The sequence below is a fragment of the Prionailurus viverrinus genome, unplaced genomic scaffold (genome assembly GCF_022837055.1).
Source record: "Prionailurus viverrinus isolate Anna unplaced genomic scaffold, UM_Priviv_1.0 scaffold_35, whole genome shotgun sequence".
Taxonomy (NCBI): domain Eukaryota; kingdom Metazoa; phylum Chordata; class Mammalia; order Carnivora; family Felidae; genus Prionailurus; species Prionailurus viverrinus.
Genome location: NW_025927605.1, coordinates 6,537,934 through 6,554,335, shown reverse-complemented (window position 1 = coordinate 6,554,335; position 16,402 = coordinate 6,537,934). Strand labels below are relative to the sequence as shown.

The 16,402-nt window shown below is 44.4% G+C and overlaps 1 protein-coding gene across 5 annotated transcripts in view; it reads left to right on the top strand.

The window, feature by feature from the left end:
• SKAP1 (src kinase associated phosphoprotein 1) overlaps window positions 1-16,402 on the top strand; it is a 279,158-nt gene that overhangs the window by 237,376 nt on the left and 25,380 nt on the right. For all 5 annotated transcript variants that reach the window (XR_007149429.1, XM_047845673.1, XM_047845674.1 and 2 more), the window contains exons 9-10: window positions 1,651-1,842; window positions 11,186-11,236. Coding sequence is in view for 4 of the 5 variants with exons in the window: in XM_047845673.1 (XP_047701629.1) it covers window positions 1,651-1,842; window positions 11,186-11,236 (243 nt within the window). In the remaining variant the exon portion in view is untranslated. The remainder of the gene's footprint in view (window positions 1-1,650; window positions 1,843-11,185; window positions 11,237-16,402) is intronic.

The window sequence follows — 16,402 nt, the reverse complement described above, 5'->3', positions numbered from 1 at the left end:
TCCTGCCTGAAGATGTTAAATGACCACTCTTAGAGTGCCCTCTGCTGGCCGACCTGCAGGCACAGCGGTGCCAGTGGCCCTGGAAGTCTAGTCCGGAGTGGCCTGACAGGTAGAGTTAGCCGACTTGAGTCTGTCGCTTGGCATCAGATAACCCACGATACGCCATCATGGCAAGACCCTGCCGCTGCAGAAAGGCAGAAACACCAACTTTATACATGGGCCAAGACCTAAGGAGGAGCACATCAACCCAAAAACACCGAGCCTTTTCGTCTCTGTTTTTTATTCTGCTGTGAGATTTTATTGTGGAGAAAAAGAAGGAAGCACCAGAGCTTTAATTACAAGAATTGCCTATTTTACTCGGTTTATGCCTTTGCTATCACAAAAACAAACTATTGCATCTACCAAGAGCGTCACGTATAATAGACTGGAACTAGGCAAACATGAACATTGATGGCGAGACTACAGGGTACACTCTCATCTAGGTGCCTTGGATTTATGCGTGTAATATACCCCTAAGTGTGTAAGCCTCAATAAAACTCAAAGCAGCTTTATTGAGCTGTACCCTGTGGTACTTTCAGAATCCCACATTGAAGAAATTATTCATTCCATTTTATTTTAAAACAAACAAAATAATAACATATGGTTTAAGCCACAAATGTGTCTTTGATCCCTTCCTCAAATGAGGTGGCCCCAGAATTCAGATGAAAATTGTTGCAAAATCTTTATTAAATGCCTAATCAAGCCAAACAGCTTTATAGTGTTTTGAAATGAACGTTAGATGTCTCTCCATCCTTTCCTTCCCCAGGGTACCCTGACGGCACTCGCCCATCCTGCAGAGGCCCCTCAGCAGGGTTTCAGAGAGCATTCTGTCCCAGACATCAGAGCACGAACCTTCCCAGTTCCCCATTAAAATAAAAAACCAATCTCCTTCTCCTGCCCTGTGCTCCCCAGTGCCGCAACGGCTCAACATCCTCTGTGCGATGACCCACTTTGAGGTCAGCCAGACTGTGCGGTTGCAAAAGGGCATGGTAACCAACACAGCTCAGCCATTCTATTTGGTCTCGCATTACTGTTACATTTTTCTGTATCTCACTTTCTCTTCTTCTTCCACTTTTTCCTGTTTTTCCTCTTCATAAACAAACTTGTCTGACACTCCGATCTTGTGAGATCATGGAGGAGATGAGCTTCTGGCAGCCCAGCTACCCTGTGGAAGCTGCCATAGTCCCCACAGCTCCGTGCCCCCTGGACAAGCACAGGCCATCACTCACCCTTCCAGTTTTCTACTTGGCAAACAGTGTGCAGCACGCTGGCATTTCCTCTTCTGGCCTATTTTCTTCCCTTCGCCTCATGCGCTCAGTCGCACACTCCTACTTTTCAGAGCTGCTTCATCCTGATCAAGTTTTATTGCAAGGAAGGATTTATGTTGACGGTTTAAACCTGACACGGTGCTAGTCTGGCCTTTTCTGTAGATTTCCTGCCACCGAGGCCCACATTAGAAATAACAGCACTTAACCTGGTGTTTCATTTTCCTTTGACATATTTTATTCTCATCCCTCCTCCTCCTCCTCCTCCTCCCTCCCTCTTTCCTTCCCTGCCTTATTCTTTTCTTTTTCTCCCCGTCTTGATTCATTATCATCTCTGCCCTGGCAGATCTGAGCTCCTTAACCATTCCATATGAAGAGGAGGAGGAAAAGGAGGAAGAAGAAGAGATGTATGACGATATTGATGGCCTTGACTCCCCGAATTCCAGTTCCCAGTGCAGACCCGTCATCTTGCCTGGGAGTGTGGGGCTAAAAGAGCCCACAAAGGAGGAGGAAGAAGATATTTATGAAGTCTTGCCAGGTGAGAAATTTTATCTTCTGATTACCTTCCATTAGTTTTAGAAATTCTTGACCTGGTGGAAGAATATAAGTTTGAACCCTCCCGAGGAAGCCAAATCTCTGAAGAAAAGAGTAAAAGGAAGCTTCAGTGGCGCCTCCATGATCCCCAGTCCAGAAGCTCTCCCTAGCCCTGGGAGCAGGATGAAGTGATCCGGGAGTGTCTTTCACCATTGCAATGTGAAGTAGCTTATCACACACGGCAGCGAGGTTAAAGAGTCAAGAATGCTCACGTTGGCCTCCATTGGCTTGCTCTGGATCTTGAGCTGGGTCATCAAAACTCTCTAGTCTCAACTTCTTGTCTGTGTAAATGTGAGAGTAAGGTAAAGTCATCTCAAAATGATGAAGGGGATATCAGAAGCCTGAAGGAACATAGATCAGTGCTGACAAACCTTCTTCGTAACTTGAGAAGACCCTGACGGAGCACAACACAGGAGGACCTAGTTCAGACATACCACAAGTCAGATCGCATCTCTTACACATAAACCTGTTTCCTCTGCCCACCAGTACAGCAAGCCCAGGTACAGATTTCTTTTCTTCCAAAGGCATGATAGCTGGCATCTCAAAAAACGTATAGTCATCACTGCTTCCGCCTAGCCACTTCTTGTGGGAACGGCAGCAGCTGTTGAACAGCGCAGAGCACAGTGGGGGTCAGACTGTGGAAAACCGAAGCCTGAGCCTTTTAATTGTGAGGTAGTTAGACCACAGGAACGCTGAATCTCCAAGTCCATTCAGAAAGATCGCTCCTGTGGAAATTTGCCAGGAGTTCAGTGCTCTGCTGAGAAATTCAAGTTAAGCCTAAATTTATAGCAAGTGAAACCTCGATCCCAGATGAACTTAGGAACTAAGGTGAATCTAACACTCGGGCCCCTGAAGACAGGGCTGGTTGCTAAAAAGCACAGTCAGTAAGCAACTGTCATTTCAAGGCTTCCTGAGAAGAGGGTCCAATCCTGTCAGCACTGCATTCGCCTTTTCCCTGGGGGGCGGGGGTTGGGGGTGGGGAGCCACGTCATTGCTTCCTGAGTCAAGGAGCAAGGCTGTGGCTGCGAGGCTCCTTCCTGCTGGGGACCTCACCCACCTCCCCACCCTCCAGGGAGGGCCTGCTTCTCCTCCTCACACTTCCAGCCTCTGCCAGCCCCGACTTCCCCTGCCTTTTTGTTGTGTTTTATTATGCAAATGATATCTTGGTTGAGGTCGAGCCATTTCTTGTGTCTGAAGTTAAAAAAAAAAAAAATGATAATTTCCTCAGCAAGTCATTGTCGTTAATGAAGTTTTACAAAAACAGATACAACCAAAGGAAAATAAAATTTCACAGGTGATAAATTTTTCCAATTTCCCTGGCAGAATTCGATAGGATTGTTAAATTAAGAGTGAAGGTGTCTGTTAGAAAGCAACGAGCAGTGATGGGTAATTTTATAGAGTGGAAAATTGAATCAAATTGCTACATTAAAACACAGCTCCTCTGAGAATCTTCCCTTTCACAGGCTGCTCCATTGCAACAGCAGGGTGCAGAAATGGATCTAATTCACAACACTCCCTAAAAGGAGATGTACTCCCCAAGTTGGCCAGAATCTTCTTAAGGAGCTCATAGCCTACCCACTCCCGTCCAGGCTGGGGGAAATAGCTGGGTGACACTCCGCTTTGGGTCACAGCTGTGGAAGAGTGCTCTGGGAAAACCTCACTGAACCACTCAGCCTTGTGGGAAGCAAACAAGGGCCTTTTCATGTACTAGGTTTCGTTCTCAAAGAGGCCAGAGAGGAGGGGGCTGATGCTCAGAGCAAAGGAGAGGAAAGAGAAGGAGCCTCAGGAAACGAGATGAGTTTGAGACCATCACCTTACTCCAGACGATGGATCGATGGATCGATGAGTGTGTGATTGGCTTCTTAAAGACCATTCTTCCCCTGCCTCCTTAACTCCGACCTGTGGCCATCACGGCACTGCCGAGGGTCCCAGGGCATTCCTCCAAAATTCACGGCAGGTCAGATGTTGGGGTGGGCTCCAAGAGCATGGCAACTGGTCTGCTTTCTCCAGGAAAGCCATAGCCTCTGCTCACAACGACCGTCCCTTGAACATGAGGAAGCCACACTGCAGAGAGCCAGAGCAACTTACTTGCTTTTGTAAGTTTCCAAAGGACGGTGCTGTACCCAGCCAACAGGTTCTCTCCTGAAAGCCTCTATCCATCACAGTCTTTAGAGACAGCACTGGAGGTGGGCTGTATTGGCATTGAATGATGATATGAATATTTGAGCCTCAAGTCTCCATCACCCAGCCTCCCATCCACACACTCAGCTTGTCACCTCTGAAGTTTCTGTTCGTTATACAAGTGCCACACTACCAGTCCTGGAGGAAGTGAAAGGGAAAATGAGGGGGCCTGACGTTACCTACCCACTGCTCCATCTCATAAGGTCTACCAAGCAGCGGCAGGTGAGAGACAGCAAGATACTGCAGGAAAAAGTGCTGGCTCTAAGTCAGAATGCACCTGCTCAGCCACCTGCTAGCTATGAGACCTTGAGCAAGTTATTAGCCCTCTCTGTGTGTGATTTTCCCACCTGTACAATGGGGATAACAATAGTACCTATCATAGAGAAAGGCTGTGAGAAGCCTGGAACTGTAGTGTATAAAGCACTTAGAACCGAGCCCTGGCATACTGTGAGTACTCAGTAAAGGCTGGCTACTAGTAATTTGGTGGCGTGTAAATAAGAAGTGTTACCTCCTTGAAAAATTGAGGAATGGCTAGTTCCCCACCCCCGCCAACCAAACCTGAGACAGTCCAGTTGGACATTTTCAGCTATACGTACGAAGCAGGTGAAATTGAAAATCCTGAGCAGATGGCGTGTGGACTGCACCTTCTGCTCAGGCCCGTTTTTACTGCAAGGACAGGTGCTGGGTGGAGGGACGGCCAGCGGGAACGTGGGGCTGTGCTAACACTGCATACCCATCTGAAGTCAAATGACTTAGGCTCCTAACATTCGTCTCATTATAACAGGTAAATGTGCTTTGCGGAAGATACTTAGCATTGGTGGTTCTGCCTCTCCTTCCCCTTTGGGCTGGGGCCTACAGAAGCCTCCTTGTCTCTATGGGGAGACCATGGAAGTGAGGTCTCCCTCCCAGAATATAATTTCAGTGAGCTTCCTAGTAGAGAGAAAAGTGCTTATCACACATACCAAGTCAATACAAAAATGTTTTTTCCTAATCAGAATAATGTATGGGTCATCAAATTAAATGTGCGACATCACATTGATCATGGGATAATTAGCATTTGCTACGTGGCTGGCACCGTCCTTCCCATGAGGGAAAACCAGAGCACTCGAGGTTTTCGGCCAAGACCACAAAAATGTTAGTCCTGGGTAATATGGTTTCAAGGTTGGTATCCAGTGGGATTTCTGAACATCCGTGTTGAGCATATGGGGGCCCTTGATTTTTAAGATCTCATTTGCAGTAGATTAAACTGTAGGGACCCGCCACAAAGAAATGCTTTTAAAGCGATGTGTGGGAGACAGGAGGCTTTTCTGAGCCGTCTCTCACCCCTCCCTGCAATTATTTTACAGGCTAGCACAGGCCCAGTTTTGTGATTCAATATTCCATAAAAGGACAACTTTTATCAGGTTTCACTTTGTCTGGGGCCTCAAAGCTGGGATCCAGCAAGACGCCAGAGACCACTGTACAGCTTTAACTGGGGCCTTACAGCAGCTGCAGTGACAACAGAATCTGACTCTGTTCTCCAGAGAGCTTTCAGGAGAGCAAACGGGAAGAGAGACACAGAGTTCTCCCTAGGAGTTTCTGTGTGCATTCCAATGCTGCCCACACTGCCCGGGAGGGTTATTACAGAACCAGAAACCAGATTGCTTTATAATAAAGCATATAACTGGTGTTTTTTTTTTAATTTAAGTCAAATGAAAACAAGCATTCTGTGAAATTCTTTTTCCCCCTGTACTGTTGTCCAGACCCACAGGAAGAGGGAATAGTGATAGTGGGTCTAAGGAAAGAAAAAAGAAAAGAAAAGAGAAAAGAAGGGAAAGGAAAGGAGAGGAGAGGAGAGGAGAGGAGAGGAGAGGAGAGGAGAGGAGAGGAAAAGAAAAACAGACACCAAAAACACAAAGTTTAGGGGTGTCTGGGTGGCTCAGTTGGTTGAGCATCTGGCTCTTGATTTTGGCTCAAGTCATGATCTCATAGTTTGTGGGATTGAGCCCTGCATCGGGCTCTGCACTGAAAGTGCAGAGCCTGCTTGGAATTCTCTCTCGCTCTCTATTTCTCTCTCTCTCTCTCTCTCTCTCTCTCTCTCTCTCTGTCTGTCTCCCTCTCTCTCCCCCTCCCTCTCTGTCTCTGCCTCTCCCCTGCTTACACACTCTCTTTCTCAAAATAAATTAATAAACATTAAAAAAAAGAAAACCAGGGTACCTGGGTGGCTCAGTATGTTAAGCATCCAACTTCAGCTCAGGTCATGATCTCACGGTTCATGAGTTCAAGCCCCACATTGGGCCCTGTGCTGACAGCTCAGAGCCTGGAGCCTGCTTCAGATTCTGTGACTCCCTCTCTCTCTGTCCCTCCCCCACCCCCGTCAAAAAAATAAATAAATAAAAATTAAAGCAATTGTTTTAATAAATAAATAAACCACAAAGTTTATGAAGAAGGGATTTTTCAATTTCAAAGAAAAGCAACACTCCATCAAAGCACCAATGCCATCATCAGGCCTAAGCTTCCTGGCCAGGTTCTCTCTCACTCCTATGCACACTGGGCCCTAGCCACAAGGGCTCTTTGACCAGCACCAAAACCAGAACATGACCATGATCATGACCATGACCAGCACCAGAATCATGCTGACTTTTTGGTTTGGTTTTGTTTTTCACCTGGAATATCCTCCCTGAGTTCACCCTATGAAGCCCCCCTACGCATTCTGCTTAAAACATGTCTCCTTAGCGACACCCCCCCCCCCCCAGATACTCAACAGGAATTGAGCTCCGTCTTAGCCTTTACCACGGTGATTTATATTCAGGTCTTTCTCCTCCAATTAGTAGGTGCTCAATTATTATTGGTGGAATTAAATTCAGCGCATTCCACGTGCTGCTGTTAGCGCAAATTGGATTTAATATCTTGTACATCAAGACCCATACCACAGAGATAGGATGCAAATATTTTCAAGTAACAGTTTAGGTTACCAACTATACAACAGAGGATTAAGTGTGTTATTAGCATCTTGCTCATTTTTTCCGCATTGTCTGAAGAGGTGCTATAACACCCACAGATTTATAGCATATCTGTGCATGCCGTGGAGTGGTTTCTATTTCCACTTTCCTGCACGTTCTCTTTATACCCTGAGTCTATCTGCATTTCTCTTGCGTCTGTCACCAGAGCACCTTGACATCTGGTTGCACATTGATACACTTGGCATTTTTTAAGCTTCTGTCACCTTGCTTTGTTTGGGGGAAGTGGTTTCCCTCTTTCTGATCTAGTCATTTTTTTAATGTTATTCTCAGTTAAGCCGGTGTCACAGCAGCGCTTCAGAAAGGAGCCAGGTGTCATGGGAAGCCAGCCCCTCTCTGCATCTCCACTGTGGAGTCAGTGTCCTGTTCTTTTCAGCCTCTCATTAGTGTCCCTGACACTGTGCCAAGACTGTTGATTGAAATCAACTCTCTGGATACTGATGCTCATTTGTGATGCCCCATGGTTCTCTTACATGTTCACACAACTAACAGAATCTTCCTCAACTGTTTTCCCAGTTGAAATGAGATATTTGGGAATCAAGTAGAGCATTTAATGTAATAAGTGGACAGTAATCTTCAGAGGTTAATTGTTTAAAACCTATGTAAGGTTGGGGTCCCATATGCCCTGTTAGGAGCAAGGACCATTATAATCTATTACTGTTTAAAGTTGAGCTAGCACATAAATTTTAATTCTCTCTTAAATGAAGATGTATTCCAATAGATGTAATACTAAAATGCCTACTCATATTCTCATAAAGAAGTTCAACAAGCTCTTTAGCCTACAGAAAATTTTTTTTCAAAATAATCTCTTTAAAATGAAAGGTTCATCTTACAGATGGAAAAAAAAATGAGAAATCTAGCTGTTTAACCCACCCTCTTTTGTGAGCAAAGAGACATTTCTTTCTGTTGCCATGAAATCAGTTTTCTCAGCGTTGGCATTTGAAGGATGCCAGTTTGATTTGGTTGAAGGACCAGAGGTAAAGTGTATGCCTCTCTGTTTGTATTGTGCTATCCCCGGCCCCCACCCCCCTGCAGCTGGGAAGGTGCTGAGAGGTACTGCCTTTCACAACCAGCTATAGAGAGAGCATTTGCCTCCACTATGTCGATGATACCTCCATACTCACACTTTCAAAGGCACAGCACCCAGCCTCTCACATCAGTAGCTAGCCTTCTTGACTTGAGCCCACTCTCAGCCACCCGGGAAGGTCAACGTTAGATAGAACAGATGTGGGGATTAGAGCTTCCCCATTCCCATCCATCACTGAAGAGCTTAGTAATGGTGGCGAATGATATACAAGATCTATGGCCAGCGTTCTGCTTTCTTTCTAGGTGACTCCACAGGCGCAATGGAAATCAGAGTATCTGGTCTGGAATTGAACTGCGTAGAACAGATTTTTATTTTTCCCATTTTTGTATCATGACTAGATTAAGTGCTTTTGCCTGAAAGGATAAAGGAATCAAGTTTAGTTTTCATTTTTATCATTGCAAATACATTTACATTCTCCTATTTTACAAATGCAAAGAGCAGGCAAGCCACTTTCAATAATTTATTTTAAAATCAATGCTAATGAGGTTATGTCTCGTCAGTGGCCGAGTTTTACAATAAAGTCTGATTTATTTAGAAAAGATCTTTGGTGTAGCTTCCCATCTAATGGTGGTGGGAAGGAGGTGGAGTCACAGGCACGGTGACCCTCCAACTTCGGATCCAATTTGTAATTCACAGCGGAGATCTGACCCAATTTACATTGATTAGAATTGGGAGGAAGAGACATCTGTGCACAGACAGCAGAGGTAGAATAAACCCTCCCTGCAAAAGTGCCTAAGCACAGCAAATTATTGGTCTTTGTGATTGAGTTGTTTGGTTATCAGCAGAAGAGATGCTCCCTGCCCAAATCATTGGGTATCTCAAGAACGGACGCCGCACCAACTCTTCTTCTAGCGTTTTCAATCCTGTGAAATTGGTCCCATGTCAAAAAGGAAAAGCATCACAGCAGAGGAAGGAAGGAAGTGGGCAAGTGATAGGAAGACAATGTGCAAAGAATGATGTTTAACGTGATTTATTTCAGCACGGTCTATTTCCGATATTTGATTTCACTCCTCCATTATCTCACATCTTTATCCCTCCTGGGGAGATGGGGGAGGGACGGGGAGCACTACAGGTGGGAAGTAGGAAATTCTCTGCTGTGAAGCCATATGTGAAGGTAAGAAGAGCTGAGTTCTTTCCCCACGGATCTTTCCCCACGGAATCTTTTAAGGCAAATATAGGTTATGTGTATGGTATTTTTTTTAATTTTTTTAATGTTTTTATTTATTTTTGAGACAGAGAGAGACAGAGCATGAGCAGGGGAGGAGCAGAGAGAGAGGGAGACACAGAATCCGAAGCAGGCTCCAGGCTCTGAGCTGTCAGCACAGAGCCCGATGCGGGGCTCGAACTCACAGACTGTGAGATCATGACCTGAGCCGAAGTCGGACGCTCAACCGACTGAGCCACGCAGGCGACCCTGGTATTTTTTTTAATCTTGGTGACATATGACTCATTTCTCCAGAATACCAATCCCTTAATTTTTATTTTTCCATGGAAACCGTATCATCCATCTTGTATGTGAAATCAGTTACTTCTTTAATGTTCTATAGTGCTCTCATATACTTTTGTGCTGTTTCTTCTTACTCATGAGCTTAGAATTTACTTCCCCCACTCTGACATACCAGAATTCAAATTGCTCTGTAAAACTTATATTTAAAACAAAAGGAACTGTCCCCAAGCCATCTCCTCAAAAGTTTCATTTAGTGGCATAACTGTGGGGAAACCAGTCAGATAAGTGCCCCAACTCCCAGGGAGAGAAAGTATATGTGGACAAAAAAAACCAAAGTTTTCAGCCCTCAAAATGTTGCTTATTATGCCCCATTCATTGTGTGTGTGTGTGTGTGTGTGTGTGTGTGTGTGTGTGTGTTTGAGGGAGTTGAGGTGATGAAAAGGAGAAGAGCAACTGTATTTTTGCTCATTTTACTCCACGTATAAAATGGCTTAATATGATTCTGATGCTCATGCCTTCTTTCTAAAGGCCCAATTCCCATGTTATCAGGTAGTGTGAGATGAAACAGGTTAATGAGGGCAAGAAACAAGCCAATCATGTGGTGACGTTGACCATATAAACACTTGATCAGAGTTAGACAATAGCACTGACTTAGAACCCATTGTGTACCTGCAACAATTAATTAAAAGACCATTCCAACTGCCCTCAGGAGCTTACACTCTAATGAACAAGGCAGGCTAAATAACAACAGTAAAAAGATAACTACAAGCCCCAAGTACTAGGAACATAAAATTACTTACATGACCAGGTTCTGCTACAGCTGAACAAAACTTGATACATTAAGGACTAATTAATCATGGAGGGTTTAAACACATGCTTAGCTACACACACACACACACACACACACACACACTGTAAGTCTGGATGCTTACACTTACAAAGAGACAAGACATTTAGAAGAGAATTCTAGAAGGAGAGGAGAAAGAGCTTGAGGGAAAGGATTAAGATTTCAATGACAGAGATATTTAGTGCCTGAATAATCCAGTGGATTGGAAGCGCCACAGGACGCGGACCCCGCCAGTCTTAACCACTGCAGCAATCTCCAGTTCCTACCGTAGCACTTTGCATATAGTGAGCACTTAAAAATGTTTATGAATAAATAAATGAGGAGGGAAGGAGAAGGGCCAATTTTAAGGTGGGAGATAACTATTAAAAAAAAAAGAGGGGCACCTGGGTGGCTCAGTCAATTAGGCGTCCGACTTCGGCTCAGGTCATGATCTCACAGTCTGTGAGTTCGAGCCCCGCATCGGGCTCTGTGCTGACAGCTCAGAGCCTGGAGCCTGCTTCGGATTCTGTGTCTCCCTCTCTCTCTGCCCTTCCCCGATTTGTGTTCTGTCTCTCTCTGTCTCTCAAAAATAAATAAAAATGTGAAAAAAAAAAACCAATTTAAAAAAAAGACCAGTTAGTGCCTTGAAAAGAGCACGGTGAGCTCTGAAAAAGAAGACCCCCATTGGCATAAATAGTATAAGACTTGACCACTAATTGCTAATGCTGCTGGTGTTTATCCCCTCAGATGAAGAGCACGATCTGGAAGAGGATGAGAATGGGACTCCACATAAAGGAGGTATGAGAGCTTCGCAGATATATAGGCACTGGGTAGGATGCTCGGGCTTCACTAATTAAGAGGGTGCTGGTGTGTCGGCCTCAGAAGCCCCAAATAAGATGACTGGATAGGGAAATATCTCAACCTTAAAAGCAGCCACCCATTCACCTTAATTAATGTTCCCAGAACAGCTAAGATTTATCCGACAGAGGGTAGGAAACCAAAGCAGATATTTATTTTTTCCTATCAGTATTTCCTAAATCAGTACAGTGAAAATAGAATTGCCTCATCTCTAAGAGATCAGAGGATTGAGAATGGAAAGAATGGAAATGTCTCCTCTCTGAGAGGCCCGGAGATTGCGAGTTCAGAGGGGAATGGAAATGTGTCAGATCTGGAAAGTGAACATGGGGTGAAGGATAGAATTGCTTGGTGATGCTGACTTCTGATGGCCTGCTTTGATTCCAGGCACATTTGGAAATGAATATGTAACAGGTTTGTTGAATACAAAATCACATCTTATTCATCCCAGACTGTTAACCATGCTTTAGGCTGTTAGTGAGCCCATCTTTTCTTAAGGTCAGATGCCCCTCTAAAGCCTCCTTAAGTGGACCAAGGACCTATTCCGTCCTTGTCAGTAAAGGAATGTGAATCACAAAGGCCATCTCAAGGACATTCATCCCATCAGCAGAGCCTAAATTGTGGCTGATTTGGATACTAGCTGATTTTTTTCTTCTTAGAGATTCTATGAAAGTCTTAAGCCTAGGAGTTCTTTCCATCTTTCCCTCCCTGGTCCCTCTCCATTTCCCTGGCCCTTCCTTTTCCCATTCTCCTCTCTCTTCCTTTCTTGTGCCTTTTGTTCTCTTCATTACCCACTCAGCAAGGCCCCTTTCTCCTAAGGTTCATGTTCTATGGGAAGTGAATACGTAACAGGCTTAGTGAAGGACCTAACTTCATTTAAGTGCCCAACTTCTCCCAGGGAGAGAAAAGACAGTGAAGAGACGGCATCAGAAGTCATGTGCCAAAGCAGGAGAGAAAGAAAGAACTGGGGCAAGGGTGGTACAGGATTAGTGTGGCTCTCAGTAAGCGCTTCATAATAATTAACACGTATAATGAAGTCCATTCTGAAACCTATTTTCTACTGTTTCCTACTTGCTGTGCAGAATTCCAAAGGATAATCTGTTTTCTGACCAATCTACGTTCCATGCCTTTTCTCAATCAATTCCCATCATCAGTGCAGGAAAAACAGCTAATGTGGACAGGCCAGGGTAGAAAACTGTAAGCTTCCTGTGCCCAACTTTATATTAAACTCCATTCAGGAAGCAGCAGTCTCTAGCAAAAGTCTAAAATTCAGTTTCAGGGGGCACCTGGATGGCTCAGTAGGTTGCGTGTCCAACTCTTGATTTCAGCTCAGGTCATGATCTCACGGTTCCTGAGATTGAGCCCTGCATCAGGCTCTGTGCTGATAGCATGGAGCCTACTTGGGATTCTCTCTCTCTCCCTCTCTCTTTGCCCTCCCCTGCTCACACACTCTATCTCTCTCTCTCTCTTTCAAAAATAAATAAACATTTGAAATTCAGTTTCAGACTCCTCCCTCATCCCATTTCCTCTTTCCACCTTTCTTTCTGAGGCTCTGTCTTGGGTGGGGGGATGGTGAGAGAAGGTTTATTTCTTAGCTGTTCCAATGTCTCTAATTCAAGTAGGTTTAAAAAAGAAAAAAAAAAAAAAAACCTTTTGTTCCTCATGCTTCCTGCCTCCAAAATAGGTGTTGTTAAAGTGTAGTGAGCTCTAAATATGCTTCCATGGTTTATGTTTATACTTCCCACCAGTTATAATGATTGGTGACTTAGTGATTAAAAAACAGAGGAGGACTTTTTGCTCTCTCTGCAGAATCTGAGGCAGGAATTTTTATTATTTGTGTTTACTTATTTATTTATTGAATTTATACAGTGCCTTTTCTCCAAAGGAGCTATAGAAATGGCGACAAATACGGAGCATCCAAATGGCATCTCTTAGCTTTATAACAATAAAACGTAGAGGTCCAAGGGAAGGGTGGGCAGCCCCCTGAAGGCATATTCTAGGGAATATGAAGGGAATTCTAGGACAGTGTGCACTCTTATGTAATAGACAAGCTACACAGGTTTGCTTCACTTAGTTTTTCTCAGGTGTCACATGTCTTTGGGAGGTGGGGGGGAGTGGGATGACTTTTCTCCTAAAAGATACCATGACTAGCAGGATGACCTTTAAGATCCACATACTTTTCTCCAGAACTCTTCCAGAGATCCTATTCCCAGAAACGCTGTGCTTTCCCATAATGGAATTGCTAACATTTTTAAAGCCCAACTAGATCTTATCAGAAGAGGAGGAAAAAAGGAATTCAGTTTATCCTCATTGGGTGTTAATGACCCTGTAAGATGTAATTTCTTTTATTTTATTCTGTTACCTAGAAAATCTATCACAGCCTTGTCGTATTGATTGTTCAATCTATAAAGAGCTCAGTTTACAGCATGACTGTTAGTAACAGGGTTATTTTAATGAGTGACTCTTCAGCACCTCAGATTCTCACTAAATTGCAACCCATCAGCCTAACAGTCTAACACTAAGTGTCTTCCGCGATGAGAGTTTATCTCCCTTCCCTATCATGAGAAGGCAGTGTGCAGGTAACCAAAAATAAAACTCATCCTGTGCTGTTTATATGAAAACTACCGGCCATTGGCTTGGGTATGCCATGCCAAATAAAAAGCCAAGCTGGAGGCACAGCTCATTCTTAAGTACATCAAATATCTAACCAAGAAAGATCTCGAAACAGTTGTTTTCACTCTAAAATCATGGGCAAAGTCAGCCAAAAAAAGGAGCCCCTATGTAGTAATTTCCGCAGGGCAGAAAAGCGGTCACTCATGAGCTTCCATTTCCGAGGCACTTTTTCCATTTTAGCATCTACTAATGGAGTGATCGCATGAAAGAAACTGAGGGAAGCCACAGAGGTATTTGCAGCTCTTACTTTTTGAAGCTTGTTTCCCAAGGCCAAATGTGAGTTGATCATCAGCCAGCTACAGTTTTGGCCCAATAAAAGGAGCGTAGGAGATGAAACTCAGGATCTGTGGATGTTCTCCACTTCAAGATCCTACTTACAACATTAAGGACCAGAGTGACTTCAAAACTCAAGGTTAAATGGCCATGAAAACAAGCAAATGGCAATGTTCAGTTGCTCTTCCTGTTCTGGGATCATCGTCAGTGGAACTTGGCAGATTTTTTTTATACCTTTCCTTCTGAAATGGTTAATACGGTGTCAGACTGAGTCTGCTTTGGTGGGCTGAATGAACATGGTGGGCTTATCCGGCCTGGCTTAGAGAATATTCAAGTCTCTTCCAGTGGGTCACTGCCTTAGCCTTCTACGCCCATTCTCACCTACCCACGGTCTAGCAAGGACGGGCTCTATCCATCTTCTCATTCTGTCTCTTGTTTCCATAATTTGCTGAGTTTTTGCACCCACTGCCAGGCCTCAGTAGCACAGTCCTTTGGCTCATCAAGCGAATGTAAACAACATGCTGACCTGCCTTTAGCCTCTTTTCCTTGTTCACAGCTTGAATTCTGTAGCTACCCAGTGTCTCCCAAACAAAAGCCCAAGGTGACATTTGAACTCTGGAAGGAACACAGTCAAGTTCTGCCCTTCCTAAGGAGGAAGAGAGGCAGAAAGGTATCCTGGTCCTTTTACCTTAGAACTCTCCACGTCATAGAGGTTTATTTTCAAATTCTGAGTCTGTCAACAGTAGTACCAACCTGGCTTCAGTTACAGGAGAAATGACTATTACTGGTTATGAAGAACTTGGTGTGGAATGACAAATGCTTTGCAACAAACACCTAGAGAAGAGAGAAAAACACAATATGTTTGTAAACTTAGACCGTCACTATTCTTCCTATGACATTTTGTTTGCTGGGAGCTTAGCTTCTCTTAGGTGGGGTAAAGAAAATAAGATGCTGCCCCCCCCCCTTTTTTCCTCTAGAAAAAGTCCTTCTCAGCTCTGCTAGCAATTTAAATGCAGTGATCGTACCCATTAGCTTCTCTATCATTGTAATTGTTGTTAATTGTTATAACTGTTTTAGTTATTAGTGGTGTCATTATTGCTCTAGGTCCTCTGTCTGTTTTATGCTGAATATATTAGTGCTTTGCTTTTGAATTACCAGGCTTTATTTAGTGCAGAGTTACGTTTTTTTGGAGAGACGTTGAGAAATGCTGGCATTAAGCTTTATTCTTTTGTTTTTCATTCCAAATGGACAGACTGGAAAAAAAAAATAATTAGATGGAATAATGTCCCCAAAATGAGCATGAGGATGCTTTGAATTAATTAAATGGTCAGAATGCTGCACCATTTCTGATCTCAGACTGCTGCTAGAGTAATGTAACCCTCAAGGAGCCTCGGTCCAGCCCACAGAGGAAATCCTCCCTCTCAGGCTCCCAATTCTTCACTGATCTCAAGACATCAAAGCCTCCTCATGCATTCCCTCGTTTATAGAATGACCTGGTCAAGTTTAGGGAGAAGCTGGACTGGCCCTGCAAACTTCCAGGCCTCCCAGGCCTTCCTGAGGCAAAGCAGCAGGGATGAAGCCCTCCTCCGCCTTACCTCTACCCACTCTTGGTCAGGTTTTTATAACACAACCAAAGCTTCTGGGAAGCCTTCCATGAGGTTAGCTTCCCTATTATACACAGCACCCTCAGCTTCGCCTTGGAGGCCTATCACAATCATAAATAAGTAAATATCTGTGCGACTCTTTGTGTCCCCGTGCCTCCCCACCTGGACAGCAGCCTAAGAGCAGGGACTCTGTGTGTGGCCAGTGCGGAATTCCCAGCATCGAGCACCGTCCCCGGCACTTTGTAAGTGCACTGTATGTGTCTGTCGAATGCCAAGGAAGGAATGTAGTGAGGTCGTGTGCACACATTCACATAAAGGTGAGTCACACATACGTCAAACGGGATGTCTGCACACACACGGCCCAGTCTCGTCCAGCTAAGGCGTTCCTCCTCACTGATTTCCCAGTACCAGAATACCTCTGTTTGGGGAGCACCTCCCCATATCTAGCTCTTCATTCTGCTTATTTTTCAAAGCTGTGCTTTTATGGTGCTAGTTCTGCCGATTCTGATTCTTGGGCTGGGTAAATTATCTGCTGGATCCCTGAGCTCTATCTTCTTTT